The 25505-nt window shown below is 40.3% G+C and overlaps 1 protein-coding gene across 3 annotated transcripts in view; it reads right to left on the minus strand.

Annotated features, from left to right (window-relative positions):
- Positions 1–25505, minus strand: part of Catsperb (catsper channel auxiliary subunit beta) — a 143110-nt gene that overhangs the window by 2820 nt on the left and 114785 nt on the right. For 2 of the 3 annotated variants that reach the window (XM_076921394.1, XM_076921395.1), the window contains 6 exons: positions 22244–22579; positions 18124–18263; positions 15954–16151; positions 13658–13768; positions 9948–10058; positions 3216–3351 (listed from right to left, as the gene is read on the minus strand). In XM_076921394.1, coding sequence (XP_076777509.1) covers positions 3216–3351; positions 9948–10058; positions 13658–13768; positions 15954–16151; positions 18124–18263; positions 22244–22579 — 1032 coding nt within the window. The remainder of the gene's footprint in view (positions 1–3215; positions 3352–9947; positions 10059–13657; positions 13769–15953; positions 16152–18123; positions 18264–22243; positions 22580–25505) is intronic. The other variant, XR_013106641.1, reaches the window with a different exon arrangement.

Genomic DNA, 25505 nt, shown 5'->3' on the forward strand with positions numbered 1-25505 from the left:
TAGTATTATAGTGGTGACTAATCAAATTTTGATTCAGTTCATCTACCCACTTCACTAGACTTCTCTGCCATCTTCCTGTCTTTTTTGTGGGGCAACACTGGAATTGGACCTAGGGCTTTGAGCATTCTATGCAAGCATTCTACCACTAAGTTTCTGTCCCAGATATTAACTCTTTTCTCTGTCTCTGTCCCTCTGTGTGTCTGTCTATCTATCTATCTATCTATCTATCTATCTACCTACCTACCTACCTATCAATTACCTGAATATATTCACACATAAATATGTGACTAAAATTATATCTTTGGGGTAAAACTGAATTTAAATAAATTTCCTTTTGTGTTGTATAATGTGTTTGTTTCTTTTTAGCTCTTTTACCACAAAATTCCTGTTCTATTTTCCTCCTCCTCCTCCTCCTCCTCCTCCTCCTCCTCCTCCTCCTCCTCCTCCTCCTCTTCCTCCTCCTTCTCCTCCTCCTCCTTCCTTCCTTCCTTCCTTCTCCTTCTCCTTTTCTCCTTCTCCTTCTCTCTCCTTCTCCTTCCTTCTCCTCCTTCTCCTTCTCCTCCTCCTCCTCCTCCTCCTCCTCCTCCTCCTCCTTCTCCTTCTCTCTCCTTCTCCTTCCTTCTCCTCCTTCTCCTTCTCCCTTCTCCTTCCTTCTCCTTCTCTCCTCCTTCTCCTTCTCCTTCTCCTTCTCCTCCTCCTCCTCCTCCTCCTCCTCCTCCTCTTCATCATCCTCCTCCTCCTTCTCCTTCCTTCTCCTTTCTCCTTCTCCTTTCTCCTCCTTTCTCCTCCTCCTTCTCCTTCCTTCTTCTTCCTTCTCCTCCCTTCTTCTCCCTTCTCCCTTCTCTCTCCCTTCTCCCTTCTCCCTTCTCCCTTCTCCCTTCTCCCTTCTCCCTTCTCCCTTCTCCCTTCTCCCTTCTCCCTTCTCCCTTTTCTCCCTTTTCTCCCTTTTCTCCCTTTTCTCCCTTCTTTCTCCTTCTCCTTCCTTCTCCTCCTCCTTCCTTCTCCTTCTTCTCCTTCTCCTTCTCCTTCTCCTTCTCCTTCTCCTTCTCCTTCTCTCCTTCCTTCTCCTTCTCCTCCTTCTCCTTCTCCTTCCTTCTCCTTCTCCTCCTCCTCCTTTCCCTTCCTTCTCCTCCTTCTCCTTCTCCTTCTCCTTCTCCTTCTCCTTCTCCTTCTCCTTCTCCTTCTCCTTCTCCTCCTTCTCCTTCTCCTTCTCCTTCTCCTTCTCTCCTTCCTTCTCCTTCTCCTCCTTCTCCTTCTCCTTCTCCTTCCTTCTCCTTCTCCTTCTCCTCCTCCTCCTCCTCCTCCTCCTCCTCCTCCTTTCCCTTCCTTCTCCTTCTCTCCCTTTTCTCCTTCTCCTTCTCTTTCTCCTTCTCCTTCTCCTTCTTCTCCTTCTTCTCCTTCTTCTCCTTCTTCTCCTTCTCCCTCTCCTCCTCTCCTCTCCTCCTCCTTCTCTCCTTCTCTCCTTCTCTCCTTCTCTCCTTCTCTCCTCCTCTCCTCTCTTTCTCTCCTTTTCTCCTTCTCCTCCTCCTCCTCCACTTCTCCTTTTCTCCTTCTCCTTTTCTCCTTCTTCTTTTCTCCTTTTCCCCTTCTTCTTCTCCCTCCTTCTCCCATCTCCCTTCTCCCTTCCTTCTCCCTTTCTCCCTTTCTCCCTTCTCTTTCCCTTCTCCCTCCTCCCTCCTCCCTCCCTCCTCCCTCTTCCCTTCTTCTCCCTTCTTCTCCTTTCTTCTCCCTTCTCCTTTCTTTCTCCTTTCTTTCTCCTTTCTCCTTTCTCCTTTTTTCTCCTTTTTCTCCTTTCTCCTTTTCTCTCTCCTTCTCTCCCTCTCCCCTTCTCTCCTTCTCACCTTCTCTCCTCTCCTTCTCTCCTTCCCCTTCTCCTTCTCCTTCCCCTTCCCCTCCTCTTCCTTCTCTTTCTCCTTCTCCTTCTCTCCTTCTCCTTCTCTCTTTTTCTCCTTCTCTCCTTCTCCTTCTCCTTCTCCTTCTCCTTCTCCTTCTCCTTTTCTCCTTCTCCTTCTCCTTCTCCTCCTTTCTCCTTTCTTCTCCTTCTCCTCCTCCTCCTCCTCCTCTTCCTCCTCCTCCTTCTCCTTTCTTCTCCTCCTCCTCTTCCTCCTTCTCCTCCTCCTTCTCCTTCCTTTTCTCTCTCCTTCTTCTCCTCCTCCTCCTTCTCCTTCTCCTTCTCTCCTTCTCCTCTCCTTCTCCTTCTCCCCTTCTCCTTCTCTCCTTTCCTCCTTCTCTCCTTTTCTCCTTCTCCTTCTCCTTTTCTCCTTTTCTCCTTCTCCTCCTTTTCTTCTCCTTCCTTCTCCTTCCTTCTCCTTCTCCTTCTCCTCCTCCTTGTCCTACTTCTCCTTTCTCCTCCTCCTCTTCCTCCTTCTCCTCTTCCTCCTCCTCCTCCTCCTCCTCCTCCTCCCTTTTGTCTCTCCTCTTCCTCCTCCTCTTCCTCCTCCTCCTTCCTTTTCTCTCTCCTTCTCCTCCTCTTCCTCTTCCTCCTCCTCTTCCTCCTCCTCCTCCTTCTCCTTCTCCTTCTTCTTCTTTTGAACAATGTCTCATGTATCCCTATTTCTTAAACTGACCTCAAACTTCTGATCCTCCCTTTACCTACCAAGTGCTGGGTTTATATCTGTGTGTTACTACATCCAACTAAGCAAAATTCTTCTTGAATCTTTACTTACATAATTAGAAACATATCCTACAAATTACCTGAAAACACTTAGAACATTTTGATAACTGCTGTGATAGTGATTAATAAAGACACACACACATCTGGTACACAATTCAATCATCATTGCTACTAATCTACAACATGAGTTTCAGATTCATTCTTTTCTGGCAAATTATTTGCTAAATATTTTTAATTATGCTTGTATGTGGGTATAGGCATAGGAATAGAACACCCTGCAGCTGGAGTTACAGACATTATGTGAGTTGCTTGACTTCAGTCCTCTACAAGAGCAGTGTGCTCCTTTAATACTGAGCAATATATCTAGTCCTGAGTTCAAATAAGAAAATGGCCTTAGTCAATCGAATTCAGGTTACCAGATGTGATGAGAACATAAAAGGACATGACAATGGTGTGAATGTGAACATGCCAATGACTCAACTCCTTTTTCAAATTCTCCTGATTATTTCTCATGTGAACAGTCTTTGCAATCCACTCATTTTTGAAAACCACTAATAAGAGAATGGCTTGTAAGATAAGCAGAGTAGAGAGAAAGTCATACTTAGTTGCCAGTTTTCCCTCATATTCACTTCAGTCATGGTAACTAAATATGGAGGTTCCACAGAGACTTTATCGTTTTCATTGAAAATTTCCAGAACAACTGGGTATTGTGTGACTGGAAACTTGAAACGATGAACCTAAAATACAAATTCCATGAATGCATATAAGAATGGAAAATGTAATAGTATCATTTCTGTCCATGAATGAATGAAATGTTCACATAACCTTGGCTATTCTAAGTGGAATGCTTCTTAGGATCTCTGCCTTTCAGATATGGAAATGGTTTATCACAACCAAATCCATGAAGATTCCAAGGGAGTAAACATAGTAATGAGATTCATAACTTTTAAAAACACTAAAATTAGTATACAAGATGATACATGCCATTATGGAGTTTTCTTACACACACATAATCATATATATATATATATATATATATATATATATATATATATATATAATTATAATTATAATTATCCTGGAATTTTCTTCCATAACTGTCATTGTACATTAGGTCTTTGTTTTGTACCCTCTACTATAAAATCCCCTTCTCCTGAGACAGAACTCCCTTCTGCTTTTATGTCACATAAATTTTCTTATCTATTTAACCACAAATTAAGATCTTTTCCTCATCTTGTATGGTTTCTTTTCTACTTTCTACTTCCCCCATATAATTTTAAGTGTAGAGTCTTCATATGAGGAAAAACATAGTACTCCTCTTCTAAGCCTGACTTATTTAACACAATGATCTGCAGTACCATCAAATGGTACTTTTCCTGCAAATGTCATGACTTCATGTTTTGTTTTGTTTTCTTTACTGATGAAAAATACTTCTGGACAAATATTGTTTATCCATGGACATTTAAGATAGTTTCATTTCTTAGTGATTGTGAGTACTGCAGTAATAAACATGTATGAGCATACATCTCTGTGGTATGTTGACTTAGGGTGTATATCCAGAAGTGGTACAGCTAACTCACATGAGAGAGCTGTTCTCCCAGGAGTAATGTCACTCCTAAGCTAACAGGTGAGATCACCATTTTTGCTCCAGTAACTGGCCAAAGAGGGGACCCATGAGGAGTGCACAGGGCACAGGAACAGAGGAGCAGCTGGATATAGAAGACTTCTGCTCTCCATTTGTGCCCTGGAGCTAAGGCTGTCCCATAGTCCTCTGTACTCAAATCCTGCCCTGAGAGAGTTGGTTTCCCAGGAGCACTGTCACTCCTAAGTTCACAGGTGAGATCACCACTTTTGCTCCAATAACTGGCCAAAGAGGAACCTGTCAGGAGCACACAGGGCACAGGAACTGCTAAACAGCTAGGGACAGGATCCTTCCAGTTTCAATCAGTGCCGGGAGCTAACTCTATAACACAGGTCTCCACAGTCAAATCCTATCCAGAAAGAGCTGGTTTCCCAGGAGTGATGACACATTAAAGAACATAGGCTCACAGGCCCACAGGAGGGATAAGCTCCAGTCAGACACAGCAAGATCAACTTGTACCAGAGATAACCAGATGGTGAGAGGCAAGTGCAAGAACCTAAGCAAGAGAAACCAAGGTGACTGGGAATCATCTGAACCCAGTTCTCCTGCCACAGCAAGCCCAGGGTACAGCAACACACCCAAAAAGGCAAGATTCTGATACAAATTCATATCTTATGATGATGATAGAGGGCTTTAAGAAGGACTTAAATGTAACTCCCTTAAAGAAATACAGGAGACCACAGGTAAACAGCTAGAAGCCCTTAAGGAGGAAACACAAAAATCCCTTAAAGAATTACAGGAAAACACATCAAACAGGTGAAGGAATTTAGCAAAATCATCCAGGATATAAAAATGGAAACAGAATCAATAAAGAAATCACAAAGGGAGAAAACCCTGGAAATAGTTAACTTAGGAAAGGGATCTGGAGTCATAGATGCAAGCATCAAGAACAGAATCCAAGAGATAGAAGAGAGAATCCCTGGTACAGAAGATACCATAGAAAACATTGACACAATATTCAAAGAATATGCAAAATGCAAATAGCTGCAAACCCAAAACATCCAGGAAATCCAGGACACAATGAGAAGACCAAACTTAAGGTTCATATGTATAGAAGAGACCAAAAATTCCCAACTTAAAGAGCCAGTAAATATCTTCAAAAAAATTATATAAGAAAACTTCCCTAACCAAAAGAAGGAGATGCCCATGAACATACAAGATACCTCAAAATTGTATTTGGTTACAGAACTCCAAATTGATTGGACAAGAAAAGAAATTTCTCCTGTCACATAACAGTCAAAACACCAAATACAAAAAAATAAAGAATATTTCTCAACAGAAACATGCCAGAAGATTCTGGGCAGGTATCATACAAACACTAAGAGAACACAAATGCCAGCCTGGGCTACTATACCCAGTAAAACTCTCAATTACCATAAGTAGAGAAACCAAGGCATTCCAACACAAAAACCAATTTACACATGTTTTCACAAATCCAACTCTACAAAGAATAATGAATGGAAAACACCAACACAAGGAGGGAACTACACCCTAAAAAAAGCAAGAAAGTAGTCTTCATTCAACAAACCCAAAAGAAGATAGCCACACAAACATAATTCCACCTCCAACAAAAGAAATAACAGGAAGCAACAATCTCTTTTCCTTAATATCTCTGAACATCAATGGGCTCAATTTCAGTATCCATCCCATGTGCAGTCACCAAAGGTAGACACTGATGTGGATGCCAGGAAGTGCATGCTTACAGGAGCCTGATATAGCTGTTTCCTTAGAGGTCTGCCAAAGTCTGACATATTCAGAGGCAGGTGCTCACAGCTAACCATTGAACTGATCAAGGGGTTCCCAATGGAGAAGTTAGAAGACTGAAGGAGCTGAAAGTGTTTGTGGCCCCATGAGGAGAGCAACAGTGCCAACCAACCAGAGCTCCCAGTATCTAAACCACCAGCCTAGAGGACATAGGGAGGGACCCATGGCTCCAGCTGTATATGTATATGCCCTTGTTGGGCATAGGTGGGAGAGGATATTCTTGGTCCCATGAAGGATGAACACCACGTGGGGGGGGGGGGGATTTGAGGGTGGGGAGGTAGGAGTGGGGGAGGGTAGGTGGGACACATCCTCATAGAAGCAGGAGGAGGAGGAGGGGGGATTGCATAGGGGTTCCTGGGAGTGGGGGAAATGGGGTAAGGGAATAACATCTGAAATGTAAATAAAATATCCAATAAAAAAATGTAAAAAAAAAAAAATAACCTCGGGTGTCAGCAGATGCTGGTGAGGATGTGGAAAAAGAAGAACTCCTCCATTGTTGGTGGGATTGCAAGATGGAACAACCACTCTAGAAATCATTTTGTTGGTTTCTCAGATAATTGGACATAGTATTACCTTAGGACTCATCTATACCACTCCTGGGCATATACTCAAAAGATGTCCCAACATATAACAAGGATAGATGCACCATTATGTTCCTAGTAGCCGTATTTATAACAGGCAGATGCTGAAAAGAAACCAGATGGCCTTCAACAGTGTAATGGATACAGAAAATGTGGTACATTTACAGAATGGAATACTACTCTGCTATTAAAAACAATTTCATGAAATGAGGTAATACAGCCACAAAAGAACACACATAGTATACACTCACTGATAAATGAATAACAGCCCAAAAGCTTTGAATACCCAAAATACAATTCACAGACCCCATGAAGCTCAAGAAAAAGGTAGTCCAAACTGTGGACACATTGGTTCTTCTTAGATGGGGGAACAAAATAATCATGGGAGAAAATACAGAGACCAAGTTTGGAATAGAGACTGAAGGAAAGGCCATCCAGAGACTGTCCCACTTGGGTATCCATCCCATATGCAGTCACCAAACCCAGACAATATTGTGGATGTCAAGAAATGCTTGCTGACAGGAGCCTGATATAGCTGTCTCCTGAGAGATCTGCCAGAGACTGACAAATACAGAGGTGGATGCTTACAGTTAACAAGAGGACCCCAATAAAGGAGTTAGAAAAAAGGACTAAAGGTGTTGTGGCCCACACTGCTCTGCATTTGGGGGCCAAAAATTTTGTGGACTGATCTGTCAATGTTGGAACTGGCACTGCCAAAAGCCTTGGTGGCTAAGTTGTTAGAGCTCGCACTGCCCCAAGCTGCTCAGGTCTGCTGGTCAGGGTTGAGCCAGAGAGAGAGAGAAGACAGATTTGTAGAATGGAGACCAGACAGAGTGTGATTCAATCCTGTTTATTCTTCAGTCTCTCTTCCTAGTCCAAGTCCCAAGTCTTGAGTTCCTAGTTCCTAATTACTAGTCCCTAGTGCCTCCAAGTTCCAAGTTACTTCTTCCAAGTGCTAAGTGCCTAATGTTTAATAATAATAATAATAATAATAATAATAATAATAATAATAATAATTTCTTCTGGCTGCCTCTTGCCTTTTATATATCTCACTTCTAAGCCACGCCTCTAAGTAATGCCTTTAAGCCATGCCCTTAGTTCTTGTCTCTAAATCTGATCTCTAAGTCACGCCCTTAAGTCACACACCTTTAAGTCTCACACACACAAGGGAAGATCCTGGGTATCTAAAGCAAGATGTTATCAGAGTGTGTTCAGCTGTTGTAGGCTATTGTAATCAAGTCTCTTGTCAGGGTATATGGCTCAAGATGGCTGCAAGGATGATAGCCGCCTTCTGTCGGCTCCCCACATGAAGGAGCTAAAGGTGTTTGCAACCCCATAGGAAGAACAACAATATCAACTATCCAGACCTTCCCTCCCCCCAGAGCTCACAGGGACTAAAATACCAAAGAGTACACATGGAGGGACACATGGCTCCAGAAGCACATATAGCAGAGGTTGGCCTCTTTGGGCATCAATGGGAGATGGAACCCTTGGTCCCATGAAGGCTTAGTTCCCCAATGTAGCGGAATGCCAGCACAGGGAGGCAGCACTGTGTTGGTGGAGGAACACCCGCATAGAATCAGGGGCAAGAAGAGAATTGGATAGTGGGATTCCGTGGCTTTTGTAAAACTCTGAAAGGGGATGACATTTGAAATATAAAGAAAGAAAATATCTAATTAAAAAAAGAAAATATCCTGAATGAGGTATCCCAGTCACAAAGGAAAATACATAGCATTTACTGATAGGTGGATATTAGCCCAAAATCTCAGAATACCCAAGATACAATTCACAGAAAATATGAAACTCAAGAAAGAAAGGAAGGAAGACAGACCAAAGTGTGGATTCTTCAGTCCTTCTTAGAAGGGAGAACAAAATATTCATGGGAGGTAGAGGGTGGGAGGGACTTTCAAGGAAGAGAAGAGGGGGAGGGGGAAAAGAGGGGACAGGATCAGGTATGGGGGGAGGATGATATACAGAGGGTCAGGAATTTGAACAGAGGTGTGTGTCAATAGGGGATGAGGAACTAGGGGTAGCCACCAGTAAGTCCCAGATGTCAGGAAAGCAAGAAGCTCCCAGGACCCAAAGGGAATGAGATTAGCTGAAATGCCCAACAAAAGAAGGGAGAACCTATAGAGACCATATCCAGAGGTTAGGCAAGGCTCCCAGTTAGGTGATGGGGCTACCCCCTCATCTCCAATTTTTTAAACCAAGAATGGCTTCTGTGTAAAGGAAATACAGGGACAAAGTGTGGAGAAACTGCCCTACCTGAGGATCCATCCCATATACAGACACCAAACCCAGACATTATTGCAGATGCCAAGAAGTACTTGCTGACAGAAGCCTGTTATAGCTGCCTCCTGAGTATCTTTGCCAGAGCCTGACAAATACAGAGGCTGATTCTCACAGCCAAGCATTGGACTGAACATGGGGACCCCAATGGAGGAGTTAGAGAAAGGACTGAAGGAGGTGAAAGAGGTTTGCAACCCCATAGGAAGAACAACGATATCAACCAACCAGATCCCCCAGAGCTCCCAGGGACTAAACCACCAACCAAAGAGTACACATTGAGTGACCCATGGCTCCAGCAGCATATGTAGCAGAGGATGGCCTTGTCTGGCATCGATGGGAGGAGAGGCCCTTGGTCCAGTGAAGGCTCCATTCACCATTGTAGTGGAATGCCAGGCTGGTGAGGTAGGAATGGGTGTGTGGGTGAGAGAGCAGCTTCATAGGAACAGGAGGAGTGGGGATGGGATAAGGGGGTTCTGCTGGGGAAACCAGGAAAGGGGATGACATTTGAAATGTAAATATATAAAATATCCAGTAAAAAAATAATTAGATTAAGTTAAATTTATTATTATTGTTAATTCTGTGAGTGTTGACACACGTGTATATGTGTCACATGAAATGGAGAGTTCAGAGCAGATAATTTTGTTTTACATCAGAGATAAGTTTTGATAACTAACTCTCCCATGTACAAAAGTCAGATCTTTTTAGTGGTGTCATATTTAGTTCTAAGTCATAATAGACATTACTTCCACATGTGAGATTTTATTTTTTTAAGATTTGTTTTTATGTATATGGAGTTTTGCCTGCATGGTTGTCTCTAAGCTGAGTCCATATACTGCCAGTGGAAGCCAGAAGAGGGCATCAGATCTCAAGAACTGGAGTTACAGAAGGTTGTAAGCTAGATGTAACCTGAGTCTTTGGCAAAAGCAGCAAGTACTCTTATCCACTCAGCCATCCCTCCAGCCCCCATGTTTGAGTTTTCATTTCTAATTAAAAGGCCTATTTCCATTCACAGGAATAAGAAACCACTCCATCATGAGGTAAATCCAAATTGCCTTACCTTTTCTTTGCAATCTGAGAAAGCAACATTATCTGCAACCTTTTGATATTCTGAGCAGTTGCACATTGCCCGATTGGTAACATTAGCACACTGTTTGTATTTACCAGTTTCCTGTAGACAGAAGCAACAAAGGTTGACTTGTTTTTATAATTTGTAGTTTTCCCAAAATAAGTGTTTAGGAAACGTTTATTCTTTGAATAATGAAGTTTCCAGAAGTTTAAAGAAGAAAATTCATTAATGACAAAATAAGAGGTATTGAGGGTATAGATCTGCATAGAGTACTTGCCCAGGAGATGACATTATGAAAGCTGTAATGTAACAATATTCCTGCATAATTCTTTCAGGTTACACACAGACATTTTATTCATAAACATTGCACAAAAAGACACAACTTCCTTCTTCTGACTTTTCCTTTCACAGTGAGTTTCTCTGACTAGTGTGCAAGCCCATAGAGATACCATTTGTCATGAGCAGGGATATAACCTTAAAGAATGGTAATCCGTGTCTGATAACACTAGAAATGCTGAAATTTATGACTGTCATATGCCACAAACCCTGTATTCAAAACCCTCTTAGGGGGCAGATGTGGTGACACTTGTCAGCAAACTCAGCACTTTGAGTTGAGATGATCAGTAGTTTCAGGTCAGCTTGGACTATATAGCAAGTATGTGCTAACCTGGATTATACAGTTAAGACCTTGCTCAACAATACAAAACAAAATAAAGCAAATGATCAAATCTTCCTCTTAATTAATTGATATGATTTAGGTTTATTTCCTATTTAACACTCGGGGAAATCATGGTGGGGAGATGTTAGGAGGATTGGGACATGTAACCTTAGAGGCAAATTCCTCATGAGGGTCAATTTGAAAATTGCCTGAGGGCCTAAAGATTCGTGACACAATGACAGCCAATCCAGAATTGCCACTTGGAAGACAAGCTTGCTTGGGACCAATGGGACATGGGCTGAGGGTATAAAGGGTGCTCTGGGAGATTTCAGCAGCATTCTCATGAGCTTGCTGTGGAGTTCTCACCTGCTACTGGAGTCTGAGCCATTGATTCCCTGCCACCCAATCTCCAACCCACTACAGTGAGTATGGTCTAAAGGCAGATGGTCCAGGGTATAAAGCAACAGGGGCAATCAAAGGAAAGTAAGGGTATCTAAGTAAAAATATCTTAGGTCAATGGAGGGACTTGGCATAGTAAGAAGACAGGTTTTTATCTTTGAAAGAAAATGTAGTTGGAGAACTCAGTGTCTTAGTGGCTCACTGTTTGGAGCAAAAATTCTTGCCCTTAAATCCTAGGAATATTTTGTGTGTATAAGAACATGCATATAGTATATATTATTAGTTTGTACATACTCTCTCCCTCTTTCTCTCTTTTGAGGCAGTGTCTATCTGAGGTTTCAGCTTACTGTGTTACACAAGCTGTCCTCAAACTTCTGATGCTCCTGGCTTGGGCTTAATTGCTGAGATTACATATATATGTGACATCATGATATATACTCATTCAACAGTTTCTGAACACTCCCTTGTCAGATGCTGTCTGGGCTATGTGGGATATCGTAGGAATAGGTCAAAACAAACAAAACCCTCCACTAGCATGTCCTAGGCCTTGGTTTGACCATTTGTATTAGGAAATACAAAGCAAACCAGAAAGAAATCAGCCTTGTTTTATGAGCTTACTTTCTTGTGAGGACAGAAGGACACAAAAATAAAACTAATGAGTAAAGTGTTAGAGTAGTAACTCCTGGTCTGGAGAACACAGGAACAGGGAGTCATGGATGGTAGAGGTGGGGCTACCATTCCTCAGGGTTTGGTCAAGGAAGGCCTCACTCTGAGCTGGGTATTAAAGCAAAACCCTGACATAGGTCACAATGAGGTATGACATATGACAGAAGATGGAGGGGGATTCTTGTAGCTGCAAAGGTGTGAGGTGGAAACATATCAGAGAAACAGAAAAGAGGCCAACATGATTTAGGATAAGTGAGCTTGGGTTTGTCACTTTGAAGAATGATGAAAAGGCAAGGAGAAGGGGAGATCTCTCATCCCAGAACCTAATATGGATTTCTGTTTGGCTTAGTGTCTAGAACTTCAACACATCTGACAAACTGAAACTACGACTTGGATTTGGAACCGAGGCAATAATCCTTTTTCTGCATGATCTGTCACAGCAGAATAGAGGAACAGTCAGCTGTGTGGGCTTAGGACCAGAAGTCATGTGACTTTTGAGTTTAACTATATTAGCACTTCATTCTCACCCTTGAATTTGAACAATGAACTGCACCAACCAGTGAACATCTCATTTACAAAGGAAATTCTCCTTTGACCAGCCAGACTGGTCAAGGCCTTGGCTTTACACCTCACAGAGAATTATCTTCCCTTGTCTTTAGCATTCTGGAATGTTGTTCCCAACACATTGGACAAAAGGAAATACTTAAGGGAGATAAACCAACAAGTACAACAAGCTTTTTTAAAAGCCTCTTTTAAAAACTTTGCTTAAGGCTATTTTTACTTCATCTTTGACAGGGTTGTAAATTGTGTCCTTTAGCAATGTGGTTTCACATGTTTCAGAAATGATATGACACTTAAGGTCCCTGTGTCTGAACAATAGTGCTTAACAATGCTTAAGTGTAAGGTATATACCAATGCCTTCCTTGACTTTACTGTCCAAACTGAGCTCTTCTTGGGTCTGCCTCGGCCTGGAATTCTCTTCTGTGGCATATTCAAGATTCCAACTCTAGTTACTGGAGGTCCCTAAGGGGAAACTCATCAGGCTTTGTCTTTCTGTCTCTCACTGACAAGAATGATGATGTCATACCTGTATGATGTCAAATCTACACTTTTACTTTGAAAGTAATTGGAAGACACTGAATAGTTCTCAGCAAAATAAATGCCAATTTGATGTAGTGTATGCCTATGTCTGTTTGTACATCAGACACTAGAGGTTCACCACCAAGTAACTTTTTCTCTGAACTCTAACATTTCTCTCTGTTCCATCATGCTTCTCTAACCTCCAGAGAGGTGGCTGTCCAGTTCCAAGGAGCCAGCCTATCTTCTAGGCATGATATAGCAGGAGTTTAAATGTGCCTGTGCTAGCACAAGGAATTGCTGAAGACATGAGACAGTTGTAAGTTCTTCTCCCCTTTGAAAGCACAGTGCTTTTTGTCTATGTGTCTCCTTTGAGATGTATTTGGGAGCTGAGAAGTCAAGGAGAGGGTCCATTGAGACTTCTTGGCTGGAAAGTAGTGTCTGAGAGTAGCTGAAAGTGACAAAGCAGTGGCTGAAAAGGGGGCAGCATAAGTCCTTAAGAAATATGAAAAATAGTTGAAGTATCTCACTCAGTCCTACAACGGTGTCCATCTACAGTATAAAGGGTTTCTCTTTAAAAATTGTAAGTATGTATGTATGCATGTGTTAAATATATATGGAATGTTTGTGTATATGCACATGAGCACAGGTGTATGATGCACTTGCATGTGCCTGTGTGTGTGTTAGTGTGTGTGTTGAGTTTGTTATGGTGTGTGGATAGAGTCCAGAGTAATCTAGCTGGAGGCAATTCTTTCCTTGTACTACTACTTCCTAGGGGTCAGTCTGAGATTCAGGCTTGATGGCAAGTACCCTTATCAGCTAACCTATCTAAATGAGGACAGTGATTTTTTAAAATATGAATCAAGCACTGCAGTAGTTCATTTATAGGCAAATTACTCACCTTTGACCTGTGAAATAGATTTCTAGGTATGGGTTTGCTAGGGTCTGCATGATAAAAATTATCTGTGAGTGGAATAGAAATTCCCATATGAGATGGAGGTCTGTAGTTTATCTGCAAGAGATTAAGGAAAGGAGGAGGGCTATGTGTTATTATTCACCATTGCATACATGTTTTGTTTTTTTCTAGACAACTGTTCTGTGCAAATACTTTTTAGCTGCAGGTACTAAAATATATTTCACCACTTGACTTTCTCTCCCACTCAGTTTCTGTAACTTCAAAACCTGACTCTGTAATGATGTAATTTGGATTTTATAAGGAGGTGAAAATGACTTTTAGTACTTAACTTTCATAAAGTTAATTCAGGGTTTGTCTAAGCATTTTTAGAGAAGAGTCTCAGTGGTGCACTTAGAACACAGTTTCAAGTTTTGATTATTTGGTTTCTGTCATAGACCTAAATGTAGTACATCAGCTAATTTTTAGGATTTTCTATGGCTCAACTTTTTTATTATTTTTTTCACTTCATTTTTAAATCAGTAAAGGAAACTGGGTCCTAGAAGCTGCAGTGAGCTAAGCCGCAGCAATTTTGTACATTCTTCTTTTGTTTAAATATTTTTAAAGTATCACACTGCTGGCACACTTCATTTGCATGAAATTCTGCACCATGTATACTAATTGTAGTAAAGTGATTTACTCCCTATACCAGGAAGAAAACAAAAACTTACTCTGGAAGATAATTTTCACTGAAATGTAATCAAACTTCATTAAGTGGATTGTGACAGATTATAAATGATATCATTTTAACATTTGGCCATCAACTTAAGAAAATCGTTTTCTATATAAATTCTTGCAATTTTTAAAGGTAATATATTGTACCTCCATATGGTCCTCAAGATTAAAGCATAATGAAAAGGAAAAGAATGCAACAGAGTGTTAAGTCATGAAGGTAGAGTATATACGGACTAGAATGCAGAATTCCATAGGGCCAACAAAGTAACAGTCTGTTTTGTTCACTTACACAGGCCAAGTGGAATTTGCAATTACCAGTTATGTTAAATGCACCAAATAAAGTTTCTAAATTGACACTATAAGGCACCACCTTATGGTTTTCAGGCTGCAACTGTGCATAATTTTAAAATGGTTTCTTATATGTATTTATTTTTTCTTTAAACATAACACGAGGAAGGTGTTAAAACTGGTGTAATAGCTCAATAGAATAAGTATTCCAGATTTTGGGAGGGATGAAGAGGAAGTTATTTGGAACCCTTCACCAGAATGCCCCCCACTTGACCATAGTGGATTACTGATGTGCTTTGTGGTTGGGGTTAGTCAGTGATATCAGCTTGACGGATCTTTCTTTGTGTACCAAATCCCATTGAGTTATCTGGTCCCCTTGGCTGATGAAGAACCATTAGCCGTGGAGCACTAGTATCTTCCCCACATAAAAAAACCACCATAACTAAATAGATGGCTGAGCAGATGTCTCAATTGTTAGGTAGTGTCTGCCACTCAAGTGTGAGCACCTGCCCACATTTGGATCTTGGTACCCAAGTGCAACCAACTGTGGTATTACTAACCCATAAGCCCAATGCTGGGGGCAGAAGAGGCCATTCCTGGTAACTGTTGGCCAATCTAAGGAAATTGATGACATCTAGGCTCAATGAGAAACCTTGCTTTAGGTATAAGGCAGAGAAACTATTGAGGAAGACATTGTATTGTTAACTACTGTCATATACATAAGCCGGCATAGGCAAGCACACCTGCACACACATACCTGCATACATACTTCCACATGTGTGTGCTGGCCATTCCCATACATACAAACACAACATTGAAAGACTTACAGATACTATGAAATGAAAGCAAAAATTATATATTGAAATGGGACTGTTCTCAAGAGAATTGAATCTTCAAGTTTATTATTTTGAGACTTTTTTAAGGAAAAACAATCAAAACATCCATACCCAAAGAGAATTAGAATCAGTCAGATATATTAGCATGAAACTAGTCATTTTAAGCCAAAATAGCTGCATGTATTACAGATGCCCACAGTTATACCCTCATCCTATTAATAATTACTGGTCATGAGAAAAGATAGTGAAAAAACAGTTATTTCAGAAAGGTTTCACAGTTTAGAAATGAATTATCACCATCAGGTTCTCAAAATGACACAGGATTTGAAAAATGATGGAAATGCTAGAGCCACTAAACCAGAAATGATAACACAGATTGGCCATAGATGCGCCTGGGACACATATATCACTTGTCCTCTTAAAGGTGCTATAGCTAGATTTCTTACCGGCAGAGTTTTGATCATATTGAAACCATGACTGTCCTTGTGAACTCCACTAATCCAGTCTTTAGGTGGTATGTTTCTGCCAGGAGTGTGTTTCATAGTCTTGAGGTAACTGCAGCTGCTCTTTATGGTTAACAGAAGTGCAGTAGTCATGCATGAACCTGATCCCTCCCAAACATTCAGTGTTAGTGTTGTGAAACCCTGGAAAGAGCCAAAAATGAGATTTAGAACATCCAAACTACATTGTTTTTAAAGATCCAGAGAATGACCTATGATAGCTATATTTTTGGTTATGAATGGATGAGTTTATTAAGCATATAGCAAGCTAGCCAAAGGAAAAGAATAAATGACAAGTAGAGAGATACAAAACATCAAATCAGGTATTCAAAATTCTTAATACAAATAGTCTTATCTTTTGTTTATTTGTTTTGTTTGCTTTTTCTTATTCTTTCTTACACTGGTGTATGTGTGTGTGTGCGTGAGTGTGTGTATGTGTGTGTGTGTATGTTGTGTAGTTCATAGGACAACTTGCATGAGTTGGTTCTTTTCTCTTTCCTTGACCTTCCAAGTACTGGGACTATACGTGTGCATTAACATACCTGGTATATATGATGCTGGGATATAACCCTGGGAAGACCAAAGTGTGGGTGCTTTGGTCCCTCTTAGAAAGGGGAACAAAATACTCACAGGATCAAATACGTAGACAAAATGTGGAGCAGAGACTGAAGGAAAGGCCATCCAGAGACTGCACCACCTGGGTACCCATCCCATACACAGTCACCAAACCCAGACACTATTGTGGATGCAATAAGTGCATGCTGACAGGAGCCTGATATAGCTGTCTCCTGAGAGGCTCTGCCAGATCCTGACAAATACAGAGGGGATGCTCACAGGCAACCACTGGACTGAGCATGGGGTCCCCAATGGAGGAGTTAGAGAAAGGACTGAGGGAAGTGAAGGGGTTTGCAACCCCTTAAGAACAATAATATCAACCAACCAGACACCCCAGAGGTCCCAGGGAGTAAACCATCAACCAAGGAGTACACATGGAGGGACCCATAGCTCCAGCCACATATGTAGCAGAGCAAGGCCTTGTTGGGCATCAAAGGGAGGAGAGGCCCTTGGTGCTGTGAAGGCTGGATGCGCCAGTGTAGGGGAATTTGAGGTCAGGGAATTGTGAGTGGGTGGGTAACACCCTCATAGCAGCAGGTGAGGGGGAATGGGATAAGGGGTTTCAGGGGGCAGGAAAAGGGATAATATTAGAAATAAAGAAAATACCCAAGAAAAAAAAAAGAAAAGGAGAGAGCAATGAATGAACACCCCCAGCTTAGTGCTCACATCGTACATTTTCATTCAGTCCACTGTCCATCCCATGAAATGCTGGGGCTCTATCCAGAGTGGGTATTGTTTCCTCTGTCAACCTAACTAAAATCATTTTTCTTAGGCATGCTTACGGGTCAGCTTAGTCTAGACAAAGTTCATTGAGACCCCTTTCTCAGGTGATTGTAGATTATATCAAGTTGGTAGTGAAAGCTGACTATTAGAAACTTAGCATTACTTAAGGAGGAAGAACCAAACTGACAGTAGCATCATCAAACTAAATCAGATATAAAAATATAATAAAATATATCAATTAAGGCCAAGTACTATACTATCAATAATCATATAAAATAAAATGACCAAAAATAATATAGAGTGAGAGTTGAAGTTTGAAATATTAAGGTAAAATATGAAACAATAAGGGGCAGAGGGTGGGGGAAAAGGGGGGAAGTAGAAATTATGATTAACAATTAAAGAACACAAAAGTTAACTTAGAAAAGAGGTTTAAAAATGTAAAAACATAAAAGTATTTTATTTTTTATTATTTTAAATTTTTTTTACTATGTAGCCTTGCATGGCCTGGAACTCAGTCTGTAGATCTGGCTGGGCACAGACTCTCATATATCTGTCTGCTCCTGTCCCCAGTATGCTGGAATTAAAGGTATGTAGTATTTCTGACCAGATCACATATTTCTTTTATCATAATCTCCACCCTGCCTTATAAAATACCACACATGTTAAATATGCTTACTTATGATGAATGGAAGGATTAAGTTTCTCTTTCATAGCTCTAAGTCAACATTTTCTATATCTAATAAACTGTTTTGTCATAAAAATGATAAAAAACACTTACTTTTTGAAAAAATTTGCCAGCTATGTGAACATTCAGATAATAATTATCATTGAGGTCAAAGGTACCTTGTGTCTTAACTTCCACCAATGCTGGGTTTCCAACCAGCATAGAGACTGAAGGGATAGGATATGTTGTTAAACCTATGGAATCAGTGCCAACAGTTAACATTACATAATGAAAATTATAAACACAACTAAATAATGATTGGCAATTTTAATAGTTCTTAGAAAAATTTACCTTCAGAGATGTTTTCCTCAGAAAATACTTTTTCTCTTTCACTCCTCCTTGCTTACCCTGGTTCTCAGATGGATAGCAAGGTTGCTTGGGTACTACTGCTTATGTTTCTGATGAGGCAGGTACTTGTAGGTACAATTACCTACAACTATGGAGCTGAGGAAGCTGATGCCTGTTAAACAACTATTAGTATCCTTGAACTCAGTTCTCTGCAATAGCCATGTGAGCCAAGTGCTCCTTTCAAAGATTTGCATCGATATGTACTGTTTTGTGATAATCTCCTCCAGAGAAATTGAAGGAAGCAGAAACAACAGCCCAGTCTCTCTGACTCACTCTTTTTAGGTAAGCTAGGGTAAACTTTGCTCATTGTAACACTATGTTTTCTGCCCTGTGGCATTTCTAACTGCCACATCCAGTTATGAACAATGCATGACCTTGGACTTGAACTGAGCTTGCTCAAAAATGTCCCCCTCCGTAAAACAGTCCTAGGTGAAGGATGTATAATTTTTCTCAGTAAGAACTTTTTCTTCTTTCGTTTTCTGCAGAGACATTGCTTAGGAAATTATTTCGACTGGATTCTTACTTGCTGGAAGAAGAAAGCCTTTTCTTCACACTGGCATCTCCTGCCATTGTTGATTAGACTTGTACCCACATAGAGGCAAATCTAAGGCAGTTAGTGACAGGCAGGGTACAGAAGATAAAGAAACTCTGGGCCCCTTATCTCTAAATAGATGTGTGTTACCCATAGAGATTAAAACATTGTGAAGTTTGGATTTCATATGTTAATATCTTTACATTTGAATTTCTGTAGATAAGACTCTGCCGCAGTGTAGGCAGTAACAGTTGTGCATGCTCCTTCATAGAGCTGTGAAAGCTTTGTGAAAAGCATTGACTCTTTACTTGAACTTGCAGATGTCTGAAGAGTGACTTAAGTGGGATGAGAAGTTTGACATCTCTGTGTAGACATTCCAGAACAGGGACCTAGAAACTTCTTTTGTTAAAAAAAAAAAAAAAAAAAAAAAAAAAAAAAAAAAACCATCGACTTCTATTAAAGTACACTTGGAAACTAGGAAGACAAAAGCCTGGCACTCCCACCTACATTTCAGATCTGTCCTTTACTTTGGGCCAGACACCTGCTTAACTTTGCATGCACATATTAGTTGTCCAAAGAGTATCCATAAACAAAGTAGCAATCCTATAGATAAAATATGATGCTCCATTTTCCATACACAGATGCCTTAGGGTTTCAGAGAAACATCAGATGTTGTGTCTCTCATCCCAAAGGCTTACTCCTGCTTGTCTGCTTTTTGGCTACCCTTCTTTCAAAGTTAATGCTTATCTCTAGTGAAAAATACAGGGTTAGGGTAAATACATTTGCTCTTTACAATTCAGATGGCCTGAGTCCCATTCTGGGGACTCATAGTTTAGACAGAAAGACATTACTCCCAAAAGTTGTGCTCTGATCTCCACACAGGCACTGTGGTCTATGTATGTAAACATATAGCCTCACAAACACAACCAAAACAAAGGTTAATAAAATCAAAACAATTCAGACACCCTACTATGTGACTAAATGCACATATTAAGAGAGGCCATGGTCTGGGACATGACTAAAGCGGATACTGGCACAGTTATATCACAAGGCAACATTCACAATAGCTGATGTCCAAGACTGAACATTTGCACAACAGGATGTGGGAATAAATTCCAGAGATAATGAGAGGAGTGGTGCACAACGGGTGATGAAGTTGAGATGTCAGATGGGAAGGACTGTACCTTCTGTAAAATCCAATCAGTGGGGAAGAGGGAGAAAGGACTTGTACTTGAGGCTATAGAATGGATGTTTCATGCTCAGTGGGGCACCCGCCACTTTGTTTGGGTTAGCAAGAGTCTCTCACTGAATCACCTGAGCTCATTATTATGAGCAGGAGGCCTGAAATCCCACAGTATCTAACGTATCTCAGGCCTTTTCAAAAATGAAGATGTAAAGTAAGAGGAACTGAGGCATTTTCTCCCAGTCTTTCCACATGCTGGTCAGAACTCCGTTCCGCATTATTGCCCTAAACCTGAAGTGGGAATAATATGAGCTGCGCACATAAGCAGGAGCAATCATCTCACAGGACCTGGTTTGTCTCTTCTGGCTTTGTGAACAGTGAGAACTTAGAACCAATATGTACTCGCAGCATTGAATAAGCAACTAGACTACACTTAACTGAAATTGCTTGATTATTTCTCCTGCTCCAACTCATCCTCTATTGAAACCTAATACATGTCAGTACTCTAAAGTGTGTATGTATGTATGTGTGTGTGTGTGTGTGTGTGTGTGTGTGTATATATATATATATATATATATATAATCTCACAATGGTCATAGCAGTACCACTGTCTTGCCTATGTATACAATTTCTATCCTATTAACTCCAACCAGAAAAAAAGTCTGGCAACCTCAAACAAGTACTTCTTATTGATGATTCATCAAGCTCAAGACAGCCCTGCTGTGAGTTCTCCCACTGCTCTCATCTACAATCTATGTCTTTAAATGTACACAATCTATGCCTTCCTCTTTTCAATTGCTACCTTGCCATACTGCCTATAGTTGTCCCAGGACCTGGTCCTTTCCTAGCTAATATTTCTAATGGCTCATTACATCCCATTACTTCAGAGAAACCTCACAACGTGGAAGTGTTGTTTTCACATACTTAAACTTCTTATGATTATTTACTAATTCATTATTGTTGTGCGTATACAATATGTGTGTGTTCACGTGTGCGTATATGAAAGCCATGGTGGGCATGTGCAGGCCAGAGAGAGTCACTTTTGGGAGTTAATTCTCTCTCTCAGCTGTGGAATCCAGCGGCCAAGCATGGGTCATTGGAGTTGCATGGCAACTACTTCCACCCACTGAGCCTTCTCATCAGCCCTCACATCTCACAGGTATTTTATTATTGCTGTAGTTTTACTTATTTTAAAATTTATTTGTTTACTTAAAAATGCATTTGCACGTGTGTTTCTGTGCACTTGTGAGTGTGTGTGTGCGTGCATATATGTGTGTGCGTGAGAGTGTGTGTGTTTGTGTCTGCATATGAATGCAGGTCTGCACATAAGATGGTGTTCTTGGGAAGGTCAGAGGACCATTTGTGGGACTTGGTTCTTAATTCTTCTCCTCCACTATTTTGACTATGGTTCTCTGGTGGCAGTGTTGGTGGAAAGTGTCCTAACTTGCTGAGCCATCTTCCCAGCATAGCTTCACAGGTTTTAAAATAATTATGTGAAAATCAAAGATACAGTTTATTTTGTGTAAAAAATGTTTGGCTTGAATTAAATACCTGAAATAGGGGCTGGAGAGATTGAGTGCTCAGTGGTTAAGGGAACTTGACATTTTTGCAGAGGAACTTGGTTTGATTCCCAACACTCACATGGTAGCTTACGACATGTATTTTAGGGGATCTGGAACCCCCTTATGGACACCGAAGTCAGACACATGGTGCAGATACATGCAGGCAAGACACTCATAGACACAAAATAAAAATAAACATGTTCTTTAAAAATACATAAGATATATAATGCTGTAACAAAGAAATTAAAGCTTCCTTTTAGAAAGACAAAAAAAAATCTATGCTAAAATATGACTAAAGTGTTTACTATGAATTTACCTTTATTTCCACATTTTCTTCCTTTGTTGTGATTATTGTCTAGATTTTAGGGTGATTATAAACATTAAAAATGTCTATAAAATATTCAATATAGAGCTTAGAATATAACCATAATTAGAACAACCTGTTAGTAGTAGAAGACTAGCAATCAGGAAAGCCAAATTGAATATCAGAATGTGTTTTATACTTAAGAAAAGAAACATGGATTTTTTTTTCAATAAAAGCAAGCTTACCTTTTGACTTTGGAATAAACTTAAATTTATAATCTATTTTGTTTCCCACATCAATATACTTCACAAGATTAAGAGACATAAAATCATGACTATCTTCTTGAATCCAATAATTACATGGTTTTGAGGTTATGGTCCAAGCCTGTCCTCCAACTGTGCCAAAGTTGAATATGAACCAAGAGCCTTCTGAAAAGTTCAATGTTGATTTTATTGTTTTAGGCATAGTAGCCAAGGCTGAAGCAGTCCATTGATCCTTAATTTCTGTGATCAAGAAGCTACTATGGCCAGGTACTAACACAGTCTTTTCTACATCTGAAGCTTTAAACGCATAGTTGGGATCTGAAGATAATATAGAGAAAATATAATATAGAAGAAAACAGTTAATGTTGATTAAGCAAGTGTGATCATAACTAACAAGGGTTTCATCTGGCTATTTAAAATGATTTTCATAGCCTCAGAACATTTTCCAAACTTCAGCTACAACTAAATTACAGTATTTTATAGAAACACTGTATTTTAATATGGCATATTAAGAATATGCCATATGCAAAGCTATTCTTTAATGTTTACTTTACAATCATTGTATAAAATTCTCAGCAGAAAGGCTAGAAAGATGGATCATTGGTTAAGAGCATTTGCTGCTCTTCCAGAGGACACAGGGCTGGTGTTCAAAATCCTCTGACTTCTGCAGGCATGGATAGTCCACATACATACATGAAAGGAAAACATGCATATCCATTAGCTAAAAGACATAAACCAAGACAAAATTTCTGCAGGAAAAAACACACACAGAAGAACCTACCTTCTCTCCTTTCCCCCCTCCTTCTTTACCTATCTCTCCTATCCTTCTTCTTGTTCCTTTTTTTGTTCTTTGTGAATAATAAATACTTACACTTCATATTTAAAAGATAAGCATTAGATTTCTTATCTGTATTTTTGTTTCATTGCATGTATGTAAGTGTACCACAAACATAATGATGCTTTCAGAGAAAGAAAAGAATGTCACAACTCCCAAACTAGAGATAAAAATGGTTGTGAGCTACGATGTGGGTGCTGGAATCAAACCTGGATCCTCTATAAGAGCATCGAATACTTTTAACTGCTGAGCTAACTTTCCAGCCCTGGACTTCAAATTAAAACCATACCATCAATCATGTCCCATTAAGGAAAAAGGAGAAGACAGAGAAATATGATTCCAAGGCTCTCCCTGTCCTTTGTGGTAATTAAAATCCAAAATGTAGCCTTCTGGCCAACACCTAGTGCCAAGGCAGACTGCTAGTCTATCTGTTTCCCTGAAGATAGCACAGCCTGAAGGCATCGCAAGAGTTCCACTGCATGCAGGGCAAATGACAACACAGGCTGAAGGCATCCCAGGTGCTCTGCTGCATGCAGGTCAACTGACCCAACAATCTGAAAGCCTTCCTGGAGTTCTGCTGCACACAGGGCAACAGACCCCACAGTCCAAAGATCTCCCGGGAGAACAGCTACACACAGGGCAACAGCTTGACTGCTCCTCTGAAGACCTAACAGTCTGAAGGTCTCCCAGAAGATCTGCTGCAGCCAGGGCAACAGATCAGCAGCTTCTCTGCCCCTTCAAAAACTCCACAGTCTGAAGGTCTCCAAGAAGAGCCACTGCAATCAGATCGACAGGTCACCAGCATATACACCCCTCTGAAAACCCCACTGGAGGTTTGCCAGATCCAGGGACACAGCTAGGGCTACAGGCCTACCAGGAGACCTGAAGGAACCCAGGGACACAAGAGGCAGGCTCCAGACAGAGATTCCCAGATTAACAAACACAAGGGATAACCAGATGGTGAGAGGCAAGCACAAGACCATAAGCAACAGAAGCCAGTATACTTTGGCTTCATCAGTACCCAGTTCTTCCACCACAGCAAGCCCTGGATACAACAACACACCTGAAAATCAGGCAGCAGATCAAAAAATACTATCTTATGAAGATAATAGAGTCATTTAAGGAGGATATAAATAACTCACAGAAAGAAATACAGGAAAACACAGGAAATTGGTAGAAGCACTTAAAGAGGAAAAAATAAATCCCTTAAAGAAATACAGGAAAACACAATCAGGCAAAGGAATTGAACAAAGTGGCCCAAGACCTAAAAGTGGAAGTAGAAACAATAAAGAAAACACAAATGGAGGCAACCTTTGAAATGAAAAACCTAGGAAAGAGGTCAGGAATTACAGATGTGAGCATCACCAACAGAATACAAGAGATAGAAGAGAAAATCTCAGATGTAGAAGATATTTTAGAAAATATTGACACAACTGTCCAAGAAAAAAACAATCCTAACTCAAAACATCCAGGAAATCCAGGATACAATGAAAAGACCAAATCTAAGAACAATAGGAATTAAGGAGAGGGAAGATGCCCAGCTCAAAGGACCCAAAAAACATCTTCAATAAAGTCATAGAAGAAAACTTTCTCAACCTAAAGAAAGATAAGGCCATAAATGTACAAGAAGCCTATAGAACACCAAATAAATTGGATCAAAAAAGAAAATACTCTCATCACATAATAATCAAAACACTGAATACATAGAACAAAGACAGAGTATTAAAAGCTGCAAGGGGAAGGGTTATATACCTTATAAAGGCAGACCTATAAGAATTACAGCAGACTTCTCAACAGAGACACAAAAAGCCGAAAGAGCCTGGACAGAGGTCATGCAGATCCTAAGAGACCACAAACGCCAGCCGAGGCTACTATACCAAGCAAAATTATCAATCAATGTAAATGGAGAAACCAAAATATTTCAGGACAAAACCAAATTCAAACAGTATCTAGCTACCAACCCATCCTTACAGAGGATTCTAAGGAAAACTCCAACATAAGGAGGGTACCTACATCAAAGAAAAAACAAAATATTAATCATCTCACAACAAAGCCAAAAGGAGAGAATCACATGCACATAATGCCACCTATAAAAACAATCATAACATGAACTAACAATCATCTGTCTTTACTATCTCTCAATATTAGTGGACTCAACTCACCTAGAAAAAGACATAAGCCAACAAACTGAGTATGAAAAAGGAATACAGGATTTTGCTGCATACAAGAAACACATTTCAATTACAAAGACAGACACTACCTTACAGTAAAAGGCAGGAAAAAGTCTTCCAAGCAAATGGTCCCAAGAAACAAACTGGAATTGCCATCCTAATATTCAATAAAATAAATTTTCAACCAAAAGTTATCAAGCAAGATGAGAAAGGACACTTCATAGTCATCAAAGGAAAA

The sequence above is a fragment of the Arvicanthis niloticus genome, chromosome 23 (assembly GCF_011762505.2).
Source record: "Arvicanthis niloticus isolate mArvNil1 chromosome 23, mArvNil1.pat.X, whole genome shotgun sequence".
Classification (NCBI taxonomy): Eukaryota; Metazoa; Chordata; class Mammalia; order Rodentia; family Muridae; genus Arvicanthis; species Arvicanthis niloticus.